Consider the following 16,690-nt stretch of genomic DNA (forward strand, 5'->3'; position numbering starts at 1 on the left):
GAGCCTATAACATATATTGGACTGGGACAGCCACAAAGGCACTTCCAAAGCCCCATCTCCCTGGGATGGAGGGGTCATCCTTACAAATCATTGGCTGCTTCCTGAAAGATGCTCAACATTTATACCCCAGATAATAATTTCACAAATTTCTGAAGGTCACAAACAATATTAAGAGCTCTACCCAAAGCCAAGAGTAATGCAGCCAACACAGGAGGCAAATTGAGCAGAGAGGAAAAGATTGCAAGTGCCCATAATCTTGCTCCAGAGAGCAAAGAGTTTAGAAATTATTAAACAGTTCTTCATATTTCCAGCCATCTGGCCTGCATTTCCCCATTTATTCAATCAGACATATGTTCCTTTTATCCCTGCCACTGCCAGCTCTCCCCTGTTCTCTGAAAACATGTGCATCCTTCACTCTCTGCTCATTTTCAGCTCAGCACAAAGCAGAGGCTGTGAGTTCAGCACACAGTGCAGATTTCTAACAAGTGAACATGCCTGTTATAGCTGCTTCCACCAACAGATTTCTCCCACTTCTACCTAAAAATCAGTGTTTGCACAAAACAAGGCAGCTTTGGCAGACTGAGATGTAATTTTGAGTTGGGAACCACACTGATGTAAAGCAGCATCACTCCACCGAAGCCACTGGCATCCTACCGATTCCTGCCAGCTAGGGTCTGGAAGGAGAGATCTCTTCCAGCTGTGAAGGTGTGGAGGACCAGAGTGCACAAAAAGCATGTCTCTCCGGGGACATCGCAGCACACATATGCCAAAGCAAGGAGGCAGATTCCACGCTGCTCTTCAACCCTACTACACACAGGCTCCGCTGTACACTAACACGTGCAATAACACATCCAGGCCGTCCCTGCCAAGGTACAGCACCACAAACCATCTTCTCTGATCAGCCCACTCTTTGCACCTTTCATTTCCAGCTATGATTCTTCCCTCTAATGAGCAGAACACCCATCCAGCAGCACCAGAAGCCAGAACTGCAAATAACGGATAGAAAGGGAGAAAGAGGAATGCTGCACTGCTCCAGCAACACAGGCTCCCACCACCTGAGCCAACAGCATCACCCTGGACCTCTACAGTCTTCAGAGGGCAAAAGAACAAGGAGATCCAACAGTCTATCCAAGGATGGCCAATGCTGTCACACCAGTGTTGGACATGGGAAGAGACCTACAAGCCATGGAGGCTGTTTCAGAACTGCAATCATCACTAGCAAGAAGACAGAGCTGTTGGTTGGGATCAGGCTTAGCTTCCACCAAGCATGAAAACTCCAGCCCTGGCTCTTTTGCCACCCAGAGATGGCTGCTTTCCCGCAACATGACTTTCATCCCCCAGCAGCCCACAGCAAAGCACGTCTTCATCTTCGCATTAGCTCTGGCTGCATGTTCCTCTTCCACGAGGCTCCTCCGAAGACTGCCCTTCAAGCGGGAACAGTCTCTTTGAGTCCGCAGCAGGGCAAGGAGTGAATTACATTTAATTACACACTGTCCAGGGTCTTAAGTATCAGGCCAAGTGTTACCAGATGTTCAGGGATCTCTGTCAAAGCGATCCGCAGGCTTGAATGCCTGTTTGGATATTTAATATGTTGGTATCTGGGGTGTGAGGGTCAGAGACAAGGTTTTCGATGCAGATGTTACAAATCTTTTCTACTCTTACCATCACCTTTTAATAACGCTATAAATCATCAGGCACTTCTCAGGTGACCACGTAATTGCCCATTTGTGTATCTGAGCAAGCTTATCTGGACTCTTACTCTTTGCTGCCAGCAAAGGAGATCTGCTGAAAGCAAACTCCAGGGTTTTGCGTGCCCCATCTCTCCTTCAACAAGTCATCTCTTGGCATATGTGCTTCAGATGCATTGTGGCAGCACAAGAAAAAGACAAGTAACTGATACAGGAAGATTAAAAAAAGGTTGGAATCGGTCTGTTCCTAATGCGAGCCTTGCTGCTCGCAGTCCTTTGATTGCAGCAGAAATAAAAGATGGAAATTCACTGGAGGCAAAGGAATTAATTAAAAGGAGAATAAAGGAGCATCAGTCTGTTGGAGTCCTGGCATCAATTCTGAGACTAGTTTTGAAGTGGCAACAGTTTTACTTGTTCTTTAAAGTAGTTGTTCTTCATCCTGCACGGTGACTCAGGGAACTAACGTGAAGCATGTGCAGTGCCTGACACTGACGGCCGTCCAGGGACGAGGTGACCCAGCCAGCACAGGACCTACCTGCCTGCTGGTGGGGACACCCAGCCACTGCCTAGCTGTCCTTCTGCCTTCTTCTGCTTCAAGGCTCTTCCTCCAGACCCTGGAGGAAAGGAGATTTCTGCAGAAATCAGGTCTCTTCAGAACCTCATACCATCCTACACGGAACTGCTCCTAACTGCTTTCTTCTGATCCACTGAGATCTCCAAACTATGGTGGAGCCACCATCCTTCACCAGGCAGCCAGCACTCGTTTTGGGCTTGTAAACTGTCTCTGGATAGTTTCATAACCCTGCAAGAAATAACTGCTGAGGTTTTGCTGTAGGTGAGGGGAACACTAACCACCTTCAGCCAAACCACAGCTCAAATTGGGATTGTCTTCAAATACAGCTATACGGACCACGGTTCTTCATAGCTTTCTTCTGGTTCCTGAGCCTTCTGTTTTCTTGTCTTCAGGAGATACTTGCTTCAAGCAAGAACTGAGACTCTCCCCATCCCATGACTCCAGGAGCTATGGCTCCAAAAAAACCCACCAAGTCTCTTGAGATTCATAACAAAATCAGAAGAGTTCCCAACCCTGCCCTCCACCCAGATTGTGCTTTAAAAATTTATGTTCAGCTGCCATGCGAAGAGAAGGATCTGTCAGAGAGCATCCCAGCTGAGCTCGGGAGGGCTTCACGGCCAGATTTCTTTCCAAAGGGCACTGGTTATCCCTCCTCTTCATCCATGAACTTGGCTCCAACTTCACCCAAACAGAAGCATGGGGTTTGGGGACTGTTTTCAGGTCAGAGCTGGGTACATCACACACACACAACCTATTGTGTAATTAATCAGCCTATGATGTCATGCAACCAGAAACCCACTAACAACAAGGTGTATGTTAACACTTACAGGCAACTGGCTGAGCTGTGATGGAAACGCTGACATGAGGCTCCCACAGCTGGACACAGCTGGAGTTAGCTGGTCACCAAATCTTGGCAGGACTAGCACATAATTTAAGCCCAAATTTGCCTTTATTTTAAAGAATGTTCCACTAGAAAAAAAACTTTAAGAAGAGGTCTTGCACCATCAGAGTGATTAATGCTAAAAAGGAATCACTCATTCAAGGTTCCTGTTCAGTAATTCAAGTTTTATGAACCTTTTACACGACAGAGACCTTATTGTGATCCCTGCTAAGGTCCGTGAATACAGCACGCCCTCACACACTTCCCGATACACTTTGAAGCACAGAAATATTAATTTTTAATATACATAACAAGATCAGAACTGAACAAGGCTATCCTTTGTTATCTGCCTTGTAACAAGACCAGGATCAAACCGAGCACACTCTCAGGGAGGATGTGGTGGCTGGGTTACACTGGCACCGCATGTCCTTCCCATCTGCGCAGCTGGGTAATTAGCCAGCGTGCCACGCTTGCAGCCCATGCCTGGGCTAATTATGGTGACCCGCTGGGACCCGGGCAGGCTGTACCAGGCTCAGCAGCCTCATCTCCTCCCCGAGGCCGATGGGCTCTGACGCCGCCTCCACTTCCCCATGGGAGGCAGCTGAAGCACCAGAGGTGAGCTCCGATGCCCAGCACAGGGCAATACCCACCCTGCCATCGTGCCCCAAGGTCCGGGGCAGGTTTGGGTGATCACAGCAGCGGTTGTCCCTGGTAGTCTCCTAAAGCATCCCAGGCACACTGTAGAGACGGGGGCCTGCAGTAGAGCTGGGGAGGGGCTGGGGACACCCTTCATCATGGCCTGGAAGAAAGCAAGGGATGTGTGGCCGGCACACGGAGAGCTCTGATCATGGAGCCAGGGGACATCAGTGACCTGCAGCCGTCTGCTGGGGCTGACACCAGGATACCATCCTCCAATAAAACCATAACCCACCATCCTCCCATCTAACTCACCCTACCTAAGGCAAGATCTGAGTTTCAAACCTAAGCAGATGCAGAGCACTGCCATCCTTTTAGCAAACCTCTCTCTCCACACAAACTCAAAATAAATAATAAAGCACGACTTCAGCTGCAGGAGCCAGCCAGATGCAGCCTGGACCCCAGAAAAGCCCAGTGGGTGAGAGCAGGATGGTGCCCTGGCTGCTCAGCACCATGCGCTGCCATGGCAGGTTTGGTTCCACACCTGCACGTGGCCCCTTCCCTGGACTGGGGCGCCGGGATGCTCCCACCACCGCAGTCAAGACCTTCATCTCCAACGTGTGCGCTGATCCAGCAGCAGCACTCGCCCTCCCTGCGGGGCAGGATCAGGCCCTTGGGGACGCCTTTCTCCCTTCTCTTTCCGGCAGCAGCCCAGCCCCTGCCCGATGGCTCCTTTGTGAAGGAGAGGCACCAGCGGCAGCTCTGCGCCACCCGGGTGGCAGCGGAGCGGATGCAGGTTGTCACGCTTGGGTCTCTGACGCTGCGGGGGGACGTTCAACTCCCTCCCTCCCCCCAAAATAGGCTTTTCATGGAGACAAACGATCCCTTCCCTCAACAAAACCTAAATTCTCAGTTGAAAGTTCTTGGCAGCAGCCCCTTGAAATTTTTCTCATGGCTTGTGTGGCTTAGGAACATGACTTTCTGAAATATAAAAGCAGCCGGAGGAAGCAGCCGATGCTCTTGTTGGAGAATAATCCCCCCCCAGCCCAGCTACGCGCCCCGCTGGGCTGTCACTCGCAGGGACAGAGGCGGCAGGTCCTGGCTGGCCAGGTCCGAGTGGCTGGGAAAAGCTCTGCTGGGCCATCAGGAACCCACCCGGCCCCAGAGCATCACTGCCATGATAGGGCTGTGTCGGCTGGGGACTGGAGGGGCGGCCAGCAGCCCCCCACCCCGCGCTGCAGCCACTATTGACAAGTGGCAGTGATGAGGGATTGCGCTGATGAGCACCTGATCAATGGCACTTATCGAGCCCCCTCCGCACTCCTGGTAATTGGAGGATTTCTTCTTCCATGCTTATTGACATTTCCTCCCTGGCAGGGTGTCCATGGGGGTATGTTGTCACTTGGAATTACAGGAGAGCTGAGCTGCACAGGCGGGATTGGGAACAATGGTATGGCACAGCACCACACAGCACAGCATGGGGTGCAAGGCATCTGGCGGGGAGAGGCAGGGGAAACCTTCAAGGCACAATCGGCACCCACAAACAGCCTTGAAGAAGTGAAAAAACAGTAAAATAATATGACATAGGACCACAGAGGTGGCAGAGGCATTTCAGGATCCTGTCCCATTGGCGCGGAGAGGCAGAGCACTGCAGGAGGCAGCTCGGGTACCCACAGGCAGCTCTGCCTTCAGCTAGAGCAGGGAGGCAGGACTCTGCTCCCAGGTCCCTGCGCTGTGGTTTGTTTTGGGGGTTTGATTTCACCTGCAGCAAGAAGAGAGTCTGCTTGCACTCACAGAGGAGCCATCCTGCCCTCAGCCAGGTGCTGGTGCAGGGAGCAGAGGGGGGCAGGCAGCAGCCGCAGGCAGCCAGCCCTGCCCACAGCTCAGGCCCCCCTAGGACTGGGGTTTGGGATGCTGCGGGCTCCAGAGCAGCTGGGAAGTTGGGTGGTGCAGGAGGGCTCTGCCAGCCCCCGCCGAGCAGGAGGCAGAAGCATGATGTGGCCTCTGGGGATGGGATCTGTCACTTTTCTTGTCCCTTCCCATCAATCACCAGCAGGTCATTTTTTTTTTTTATTTTGCACAATACAGTACCCACCATAAGCAGCTGCTAATTCACCAGCGGAACTAGCCCAAAGGGTGCCAGCAGGGGCAGGTGAGGAGATGGCCAATTCTTCATTACAACTGCAAAAACACCTCCCATGCACCCACGTGTGCACGCAGTAGGTGTGCACATAGACACGGCCATGCACTCTTTAAGGGCTAAGTAATAAATCAATAGCAAAGTGGTCAGCCTTTCCCTGAGCAAGGACACTTAACAAGGTCACATCCTTATTCTCTCCAGACTAATGAGTGGAGATTACTAATAAGACCTCAGTGACAAGTGACTATATTAATGTAATTCTCTCCTGCTTGTAATCAATTTTGTGTGTTAAAATGCACAGTGATCTTGGCCGCCTGGGATGCTTGTGCCACCTCCAGCACTGTGGAGCTGCTGGCTGGGATGGGACAGAGGAGTTTTATTCCCCATGTGTCCCTGCCTGGCCGTGGGGTTTCCTTGGCAGAGCACGCTTGGTCATACAGAATCACTCCCACCAGCACATCCCACTCCCAAAGTGCTGCTGTTCCCCTTGGCCGCCTAAAACATTTCTGTGCTGGTGCTTTAATAGCCCAAACAGGGAAAGTTTTCTGCAACTGCTTATGAGAAGCTCATTTCAGCCATTTCACCCCGTATTTCAGTCTCAAACGGTGCTGGTCCCAGCACTCTGCATGCTCCAGGTCAGGGTGGTTCATGTCACCAGCAGCCCCAAACCGAGCAGCACGTGCTGGAACAGGGATGCTCCTTTTGGTCTGTGGCTCTAGAGCACCTCAGATGTGCAAAGCCCAGGTATCTGCAGGCAGAGTCATCCCTGCTGTCTGCAAATACCAGCAGCACACAGGGTCGGGCACTTACAACCCCATGCACTGGGACCACTTGCAGGTTCAAATTCAGTTAGCTGGGCATGCTGCCTCTGTGCCCTGGTTACAGCCCCAGTGGTCTGCCTGACTGCAATATTCCCCATTTGCATTTCAAACGACTCTTCAGATCAAGAGTGACTCACTTAAGAGATGCATGAATAATTCTGAAGACATTTAGACTTCTGTGATCTGCGAGCTGTCTCTGCACTGAGGGAGAAGGAGGCGAAATCAAATGAGTTGCTGTGAATTTTCCACCCAGGACCACTACCACAAAAGGTTAGCGTGTAAAACCTGAGCAGCCACAAGCACACCGGACCCTGAGCACCAACATGTCGGGACCTCGGACCCTGCCAAGGGGAAGGCCCCCAATGGCACAGCCCCCACGAGACTCCCCCAGCCCAGGACATGCAATGCCCACTGTAATGCCAGACATGTGGTGCCCGGGAGTTTAGGCAGAGCCCCAGTAACTAACGGAGTGGTGCAGGATCAGACCTGCACTTCTCTCAGCACATCTGTGGAAAGCTACAATATATTTTCTGTGTGCAACCACCGCGTGTCTGTCATTTCTTTATTACAGAGCAGAGCTGGTCCACCCCACTCAGGGGGACTAACTTCGACAAGCCCAAGGTAAGACACTCTGCTAGAAAGATCTGAGTCAGATCCTGCAAACCCTGACTCGTGAGAGCAGTGCATGGCATCCCCCAGAGCCCTGCAAGCTGCTGGGGAGCGAGGACTGTGCTTCACACCACCTCTTCCCACATCCAACCCGTACATCATCTTGCAAGGGAAGACTCATCTTAAACCACTACCCAGGCGGTGCCCGGGCTGGACCAGACCTGGCCAGCCTGCCTCCACCCCGCGCCTCCCAGCTGCGGGCCAGGCTTTCAACCAAGTGCTTTTCAAAGACCCGCAGAAAGCGGTCGAGAACATCCCTCTGCTCCTCACTTTAATATATTTCTAAACAAACACACCAGAAAAATGTGGTGGGAGGCGCAGAGGGAGATCCAAGAGTTCTGCCAGCTCCTCTGTCGTCCACCCTGAGGTAGATGAGCTGATGATTTTTTAGCCCGCTGGAGCAGGGCAAGGAGGGCACGGCTGGCAGAGACGCCTGGCACAGCTCTGCACCGCAAGCAGGGCTCGCTGGCGGGGCCAGCTGGGCACGCTGCACCTCCTCAGTGCTGGGGGACTCGGATCATCTCGGTCTCCCCCACAGCACACGGCTTGGTCCTCGCTGGAGGGCTGAAACGTAGCATGAGAGGAAGGGCAGGAATTAAACCGAGCAGTCCGAGATGCTCCACAGAGGAGGCTAGCAGTGGGGGGCACCTTGCAGGACGCAGCTGGGGGGAGAGCAGACCACCCCAAGGGGCTCTGGGCTGACGGCCGGGTGACGCCGTCCTGCCTGAGCCCCTTCGGCAATCCCAAGAGCTGGGGTGAGGGGAAGGAGCCACAGGGCTCAGGTCTCACCCAGCTCCTGAAGCCCCATCAGCTCTCGCTCCGGGTCCTGCAGGACACGGGAGCATCCCTCTGATGCCGGCTGGCTCCCTAAGCAGGCGGATTTCCAAAGCCCTTTGAAAAGCCATTTAGAGCTAAGTCCTGGTATTAAACCTGGCCTTTCATTAGTCAGGTTTTCAATCTCTGCCCAAGCCTGTTTCAGCAAAAAGTTTTTAAAAGGTCAGGAAGAAGCTTTTAAGCGTATTTACCAATTAACTATTGTAACCCCCTCCTCGACTCGATGCGAGCTGCCCACTTCCGTCTCAGGGGATGGTAATTACTGTTTTATAAATAAGCTTTGAACTCTCCCAAGTAATAGTCTCTCCTTGCATAAAAGCACCCTCTAAATCCACTGGCCTTTTCCACCTTCTGTCACTGTCTGCATCTAAAAATAATCTAGGAAAAAAAAAAACCATAATACTTCTAAGAAGAAACTCCGAAACTCTCTTACTCTGTGATGACTATTTCTCCAGCCCCTCAATAATTCAACTAACAGAAACCCTGCAGTTTTCACTGCTGTTTGTGAACTTTTCGTGATATTTGACATCTTTTCAGAAGTTCTCTGGAGTTACATGTAGGTGATAAAAAAAACTTGTCCATGTTTATATGTTTACATTTCTAGTCCCTGAGGCTATAAAAGAGTAACCAGGGGAGCACAAGAAAAAGGGCATGAATGAAGAACTATTTTCCAAAGGTATTGATTCACATAATATTAATTTTTTAAACCAGCCCCATGATTTCTAGGTGCCCAGTTTTAGATATTTATTTAAGCAGTCTGGGATAGCAACACTGGCAGACTTGAAATCCTTCAGAAACTCAGGTTACTTCTGCACACCCCACTGCACAGCCTGTATATAAAACCCCCATTTATTTGAAAGAGACAGCGACAGAGAAAGCATTCCTCAGTCAGGAAGACCACGACTTGTTCCACTCTGCAAGTCACAGCTTTTATCTGAAAAATAGCAGCCAACACTAACACGCAGCTTTAATCACTTTAGCCTGACACTATCTACGTAACAACACATGGAATAACCCGACTTAATTTTGCCTTGCAGCTGAGCCAGGCTAAAATTCAGACTCACAAACCTGCTTGTATCAGCAAGAAGCACATTGGCTTCGGTGGGCTTTGGTTTGGGAACAAAACTCAGGAACTGCCACATGAAAGCGAGGGAATAATGTCAGCGTGAACGTGGGGGGCAGGAGGGCCAAGTCATGCTCCTTGCCCCATCGCCGACTTGAAGCTGGTGGGAAAGACCCCCCCCTAAACAAGGCAAGCACAGCCCCTCTCGCCTGCCGTCCATAATAGCTGCCTAGGATCCCTTTAAACGGTTTCAAATGTTAATTCCTCATCGTGGCAGTAAAAGCTATTTTTAATCCCACGTGAAAGCAGTTTGCAGAAGAAACCAAACTTTGCACGTATTACAGATTGCTTCCTAAGGACAGGCAGTGGTGTGGGTTAGGGAGCTGTAAAACAGGGGCACGCCATCCCAGGGAGACCTGTCCGGCTGGCACGGACGCACACAGCACTTAAGCCCTGTCCTAAGTGTAGAGCCGGGACTAAAACATTGCATAAAAGCAAATCCAAAATACTGTGCATTAAATAAAAGCTTTTAAATATCTTCTTCATAGTTATAAAATTACAGCTTTTTCTCAGGTTTCCTGCATTTTTTCTTTGCATTTTAGGATTTGTTTTCCAAACATGAGGGTGAAGATAGGGAAAGCAGATACAGAGAGGCCCTTTTTTTTTTGTAATGAAAGTTAAAAAAAGAAAGAAGAAATCACAAAGTAATGAACCCAAGAAGCATGCTGCAGGACTGAGTTTCTGCAAATGCACCAAGACAAACAAGGGCTGCTCTCAGCCATGGAACACTGAAACACGAGTCCATCAGAACAGATTAGCCGGTGTCAATGAATAAAGATAATGTCCCGGAGTAGCTCTCAGTGCATCGCCATCTGACTCCTCGCAAGCTCCTTTTGTCTGTTCCCACCTATGTATTTCTTAAATGTGCCTGTGAAAAGCTCTCCCTGGAAGGGGATACAAGCTCCGTGCCAAAATGCAGCCTGGTGACTCCAGAGTAGCTGAAATGTCGGATTTTATTCAACAGCTTGCGCTATAGAGTGTCTTGATCTGTCTGTACAATCACAACACACACAAAAACCCCTCAAGGCATCTACTTAGCTCTACTTTTCAACTGCCAATAACACTCACAGCAAAAGTCAAAAGAGCAGCGCTGGAGCCGCGTCCTTTCCCTGCCGCTCAAAGGCTTCAGGGTTGCAAGGTTCGGAGATAACAAAGTCTGGCTCAAGAAATCCTGGATGCCTTTCAAGAACATTATGAGCTCCCATGAATGGGTTGGGGGGGGGGGGGGGGTGCGAAACAAAAAACAAAACCCAAAAACCACCACGTAGCATATAGCAGCTCTCTGCTACCCATCCATCTCCCCTGGGCACACACGCATGCTCCCAAGCTGGGACACCCCCAGCACTGTTTAATGCATGCACCAAAGCACACAGCGTAAGCATGACAAGCCACATGAAAAGTTCCTCCGCCCCGCACGCAAACCTGCATGTGCTGCATCTGATCAAAAGGGGAAATGACAATAAAAAGCTAAATTCAGCCTCCAAGAGAGTCAGAGCTCTGGGACAGCTCTGCAGCGCCGGAGGACGCTCAGCGGCGATGCCCGCTCACTATGTGCCACCGCAGCCAGCTGCAGAGCTCCAGCAAGAAGCATTGGCCAACTGTTACTAGCCATCCCATAGTACTTTTTACTACTTCTGGCCCAAACCATAAGAAAATAAGGAATTCTTTACAATTCCTATGAAACCCAGTGTGCGCCATCATCCAGGGCGCAGTTTCACAGAGCACAACCCCAGTGGCTGCTGTCTCACGGTGTGCTGCACTCAGAGATGTGAAGGGCATTGGGAGCCTCGGCCCAGCCCCGCTCCTGTGTAACTCTTTCTTTGGCTGTTGGAAAAAAGCAGGAAGAGGAGACAGAAAAGAGGGACTCGGGTCATAGATCATATGAGGAAATACAAGACAGAGCAAAACTGTCATATTGAGCTGATGTTACTGCAAAGTTTTGGATGGAGACGAGGAAACTGTTCTTTGGATAAGCTCCATCAGGCTGAATTCCCCAAAACTCCCGTTTATGCAAACCAGCATCTGCAGAGCCCCTTCCCTGCACCACCTTCATGCCCCAAAGCCGACGTTATCCACTACTTCTGCTCTTTTCCCCACAGCACCCGAACTGCCGAGGCCATGCTGAGTTATGGTGCACGGCAGATGGAGTGGTCTGAACCTCTGAGCAACATCGGGCGGCTGTGTGGGAAACAAGCCCAGCCCTGGCAACTGAAAAGGGAACAATCCTGTGCAAAGATCTCAGCTATGCCCCCGAAACATCGCCAGTAGAGCAGAGTGGGACAGAGCAGCGTCTGCTGGAGAACCCGCCGGAGCACACACTCTGCAGCCCCGCTTGCACAGGCATCGTACAAAATGCAAACACCCCAAGCACCCCAAATGCCACCTGTGACCCTGACTCTGCTCCTCCTCACACCGAGAAGGGTTGGAAGTGGGTGCCAGGTTGAAAGCAGGCGCTGCTCTGCAGGCGCCAAGGGGGTCACAGCCGTTACACCCCATAGCGACCCGGCCCACGAGTGCAGTTTTTCTCAATTCACACAAGCAAGGGCAGGATTTGGCCCTGTGCCGTCACGCTGAGCATCTCCTCAAATTTTTGCAATAAAGTTCTAAATATCACTGGCAAACATCTCAGATTCAATTAATTTCTTACGTTTGCCTTCGCCTACGCTCCCCCAAAGCAGACAGACAGCAAGGATCACAGGTTCCCAAACAGGACACTCATGCTCCCCAAGCTGCTGCATGAGCAGAGGAATAGACACGCCAGCATCACTACTTCTTTTTATTTAGGTTTACTTTAAGCAGTACTGAGTGCCAAAAAAATTAAAATAGTGTTTTGCTTTAGGATAAAATGTCACGTCATGCTTGGATTATCCATTAGGTAATTTATGTTGCAGTCTAGAAAAGGTGCTTAATCTTCTTATAATTAGCTAAACCTATAGTAACTCAAGGAATTTCATATGAGAGGCTTGCTGCTTTTGCAGAACATTTTCTTTTCACTAGCAAAAAGAACTACTCCAAAAAAGGGACTTTGGGCTATTTCAAATTTAAATAAAATAAAACACTCTGGTAAGAACAAATGGTTTCAGTCAGCGACTTACGTTATAATGTAAACTACTCGGCACCCACAAGCAGATACTCCTGCCACAGCAATGAAATTGCTACAGGATTGAACTACCAAAAAAGAAGAAAATAATTCTGTGGCAATATTTCCAAGGGATTTTTTTTTCTTTTCACATTTACTTAAGACAACCAATGGCCTACAGGTGCCTTCAGGCCAAATATCTTGGCGTGAGAAGCAGTTGGTGTAATTTTGGTTTCCTAGCAAGTTCAAATATTTTAAAAATGTTTACACCACTTTGAGATACTCATTGGAAAAACCTGAACTTCTGTCCAACTTCTCTTTTCCTTCACTCAAACACACCCCAGCTTTAAACATTTAGCTCTGTCTGGCTTTCCCGGGGAAAAAAAACCCTCAGTATAGCAAGGTCTTGTAAGAAGACAAAACAAGAGAGGCAAAGAGAAGAGGAAACTAAGGAAAAGAGTTGTGCGCGTGATTGAAAACACACTTGCTCTATGCAGAGCTAAAGCAAAACATCTACTGATTTTTTTTCTCACTAGAAAGGATGCAACTTCTTCCCAGCACAACGTACGCTTTCCTGCGATGCATCTGGCCGCGCCGAAAATCTTCCCCTGCTCTATTTCTCCAAATTTACCACAACCATATGCAGAATCATCTTAAAACATCTCGCTGGTATCAGGCCAGGCTCCCTGCAAGCACTTACAGCACTAAAAACTCACTACACAGCAATCCAAAACTAAGATTTATTTATTCTTCTCTCGCTGTGGTCCATCCTGCAAACATCTCGCCGGACTACGGCGAGCGATAGGAAAGCATTCGATCTTCCACACTTTAATTATGTGCTCGCAGTCATTAAACTCCCTTTCTGCCAAGAGAGATCTATCTTGCAATCCTCACCCAAAAAGATTAGTTATCATCATTATTGTTTCTAGAGCCACGTAGATACAAATGGAACAGAGAAATGAGCCAATAAATCACGGCAATATTAATACAGTCGTAAAAATAAGTGCGCTACTTACTGCGTTTGAAGGTGTGTTAAGTCAATAACTTTACAGTCCAGATGTGGTCTTACAGAGCTGAAACTCTGCGGGTAAAATTACCACTAAAATTATGCTTTCCATTAAACACGCCGATTTTCACAGGTTATTATTTTGGCGAGGATTGCCAAACTGCAACCTCCCCCCAAAACACCGAAAAACATTAAAAGCATGTAAGAAATACGCTATTCCCGCGGGGCTTGGGGAGAATAGGATGGAGAGGCAGGAAGGACAGGGAGAGCTACTCCTTTTATTGTTTTCAGATGTTTCCCCGAGAACACCGCAGAGCTTTTATAAATCTACACGTTTGGACTCTCTTCAAAATAACGGACCAGATTCTTCCACTGCCTTCGAGGGACTTCGCGCCCCGGCTCTGCTTGGCCCGGCCGCTCCGGAGCTGGCCGGGAGTCGGGGCTTTAATAGGCACCACATGCACGGTAGCTGCTCTTCCCAATGCTTTATCGCCTCAAGAGTTCAATTCCATTGAAACCCTCAAAACCAGACAACTCCCTTGAATCAATACGGCTCTGCCCTTTGACACAAACCTACCGAGGAATTCAAGCGATACCGGTTTACCCTTCCCCTTCCCTCGCCGGTTTTAATGGACAGCCAGGATCAAGCCCGCTTCTGCAAGCCGAGGTCCTCGCTCCCTTTATTTTTATAAGCCACTCGAAATAAAAAAATTCCCAACGGAACCCGGTGGGGAAACTGTGGGACAGCTGAGAATAAAGCGTTAAAGGTTAAAATCGCAAAGCCTGGATAATTAAAAAAGCAAATTTCTGCTACCGGCCGTTCCGCCTGTCCCGGGCCGGCCGGGCTGCGGGACGGGGCACACGGGGACACGGGGGGACACACGGGGACCGGCTCTCACGCTCCCAACTTCAGCAGCGCCCCCCCAAAAACAGCCCCCGGCCCCCTCCCCAGGCAAGGCGGAGGGTGGGAGCTGCCACCCCCCCCTCAACCCGCCGCTCGGCTCCCGTCGCATCCCGGCCCGGGACTCGCAGCCTCCCCCCGCGCTCGGACCAGCCTGTTGCAGAGCAACCCTATCGCGGCACGGCAGGCAATTAACCCCGCCTGGGCGCTTAATTAGCCATTGCCGGGGCCACCCCCCCGCCCCGCCGTTACCTGTACCAGCGCAGCCCCTTCTCGTAGCACCTGTCGAAGAAGTGGGGTTCGGCACCCACGGCTCGCACCCCGGGGTGCGCCCGCAGGAACTCCAGCAGCGCCCGCGTCCCGCCCTTCTTCACGCCCACGATGATGGCCTGCGGGAAACGCCGGCTGCCGCCGCCCGCCGCCCCCGGCCCCGCCGCCCCCGGCCCCGCACCGTCGGGGAGCGCGGCGGGCGGCGGCAGCAGCAGGGCGGGCGGCAGCGGCTCGCAGGGCCCCGGCAGGCAGTAGAAGAAGTAGGTGAAGAAGAGGATCATGGTGAGGAGCAGCGAGGCGCGGCGGCCCCCGACGGGTCCCAGCAGCCGCCCGCTACATCCCATCGGGGGCCGCTCCCGGCCCCGCCGGGCAGCGCATCCCGCACCGCCGCCCCGCCCGGCCGCGGCCCCCCGCGCTCCGCTCCGCGCGCACCCGCCCCGACCCCTCCCCTCGCGCGCCGCCCCCCACGCCCACCCGCGGGGCGGGGGAGGGCGCGCGACACGCGCGTGGGGGCGGCAACGCCCCGGGGGGGGGGGGGTGCGGGGCACACGCGTGGGGCACGGCCGGGATAACTCCGGGGGAGCGGGGTGGCCCCCCGGTGCCCGTGGGCAGCCCCCGCGTGGGTGCCAGCCCGGCCCGGGGCAGCCCCGCGCCCTCCCGCCTCCTCCGAGGAGCCGCAGCCGCGGCGGAGCCAGACTCTCCCGGCCCCGCTGCGCCGGGAGGATGAGTTTTCCCATCTTTTCCCATCCGATTTTCTTTTTTTTCCCCCTCTTTTTGTAATTTCTGGGGTTGCAAGCGGGTGTTGTCGGCCGCTCGCATCACGCAAAGGGCCGCGCAGGGGAGGCCGCGGCTCCGCGGCGGTGCGGGGTGCCAGGCAGGCGCCGGGCTGGAAATAGCGAGCCATCACCGCCATGGTAGCCCGGTGGCACGCAATTAGCAAGCGGCACCCGGAGAGGCAGTGCTAATTAGGCTGCACGGGGTCCTGCTGCAGGCGTGGAAACACAGCCCCCGCGTGTGTGTATTTATTGTTTGGGATGGAAAGGACAGTCCTGGGTTTCTACCCATTCCCCCGCACCTTCCGAAATAAGCCCCAAAGCAGCAGTTTAGGTGTCGTGATTTAAAATGCACGTGTGTAATGGACAGTGGGGAGGGATGAGGTGGTTTTCCTGCTACTGCTGGGGAAACCCCATTCCCTGGGACCCAAAGCAACGTGCCCCTTGAGTGCTAAATAAATCCCATTCAGTGCTGCAGCATTGGTGACACATGGGAGCTGGACCCTGCGGTGAGCGGCTGTGCAGGCAGCGTCCCTAGGTGCTGCTGGCCAGGCCTGGGCTTCGTGTGCAGCAATGGCACCATCCTGGCTTGCTCCTGCCCTCCCTCCTGCCCCTCCGGGCAGCGTGTGCCATCGCCAAACGCAAAATAGCCGAGACCCAGCCCCGGGGTGCCCATGCCATCCCACTGAGCCGTCACCCCTGGGACCCATTGCAGCTTCACTGAAATGCTCCTGGGGTCCACCCTGGGGTCCACCCTGCCCCACACCTCGCAACACGGAGGCTGATTTCCAGTCTTGTGCTAAAGTCGTCTTTTTTTGCATCTGAAATCAGCAGTCTCTTAATTAACCTATTAATATAATTAGCTCTTTTTATAATTAGATCCCTCAAGTCTTCCAAGAGATAGAGCATGGCAGGGAGGGGGAGATCTGTGGCCTGAGACCGGAGGAGGGCACAGAGCTGCGCAAACACAACTGCATCGGGAGGCACCGATGCTCCTGCGTGGCTGCGTGGTGCCACAGCTGCACCGTTGATCACTGGTATGATGGCATGGCTGCAAGGTGGCATGGTTGCATGATGACACAGTTGCAAGACTGCCCAGCTGCATGACAGCTGGGCTGCCGGGTGGCAAGGCTGCAGGGTGGCAGGGTTGCAGGATGGCACGGCTGCAGGATGGCACGGCTGCAGGATGGCACAGCTGCAGGGTGGCATGGCTGCAGGATGGCACAGATGCATGACAGCACAGCTGCAGGGCGGCAGTGCTGCAGGGTGGCACAGCTGCAGCACGGCAAGGCTGCA

At 52.2% G+C, this 16,690-nt stretch overlaps 1 protein-coding gene across 1 annotated transcript in view; it reads right to left on the minus strand.

Moving 5' to 3' along the window:
- Positions 1-14,965, minus strand: part of HS3ST6 (heparan sulfate-glucosamine 3-sulfotransferase 6) — a 40,986-nt gene extending 26,021 nt beyond the window's left edge. The window contains exon 1 of the mRNA XM_087732553.1: positions 14,604-14,965. Within this exon, the coding sequence (XP_087588679.1) occupies positions 14,604-14,965 (362 nt within the window). The remainder of the gene's footprint in view (positions 1-14,603) is intronic.
- Between the last annotated feature and the right edge of the window lie 1,725 nt (positions 14,966-16,690).

The sequence above is a fragment of the Nipponia nippon genome, unplaced genomic scaffold (assembly GCF_047370975.1).
Source record: "Nipponia nippon isolate SJK-2023a ecotype South Korea unplaced genomic scaffold, ASM4737097v1 scaffold_5, whole genome shotgun sequence".
Taxonomy (NCBI): domain Eukaryota; kingdom Metazoa; phylum Chordata; class Aves; order Pelecaniformes; family Threskiornithidae; genus Nipponia; species Nipponia nippon.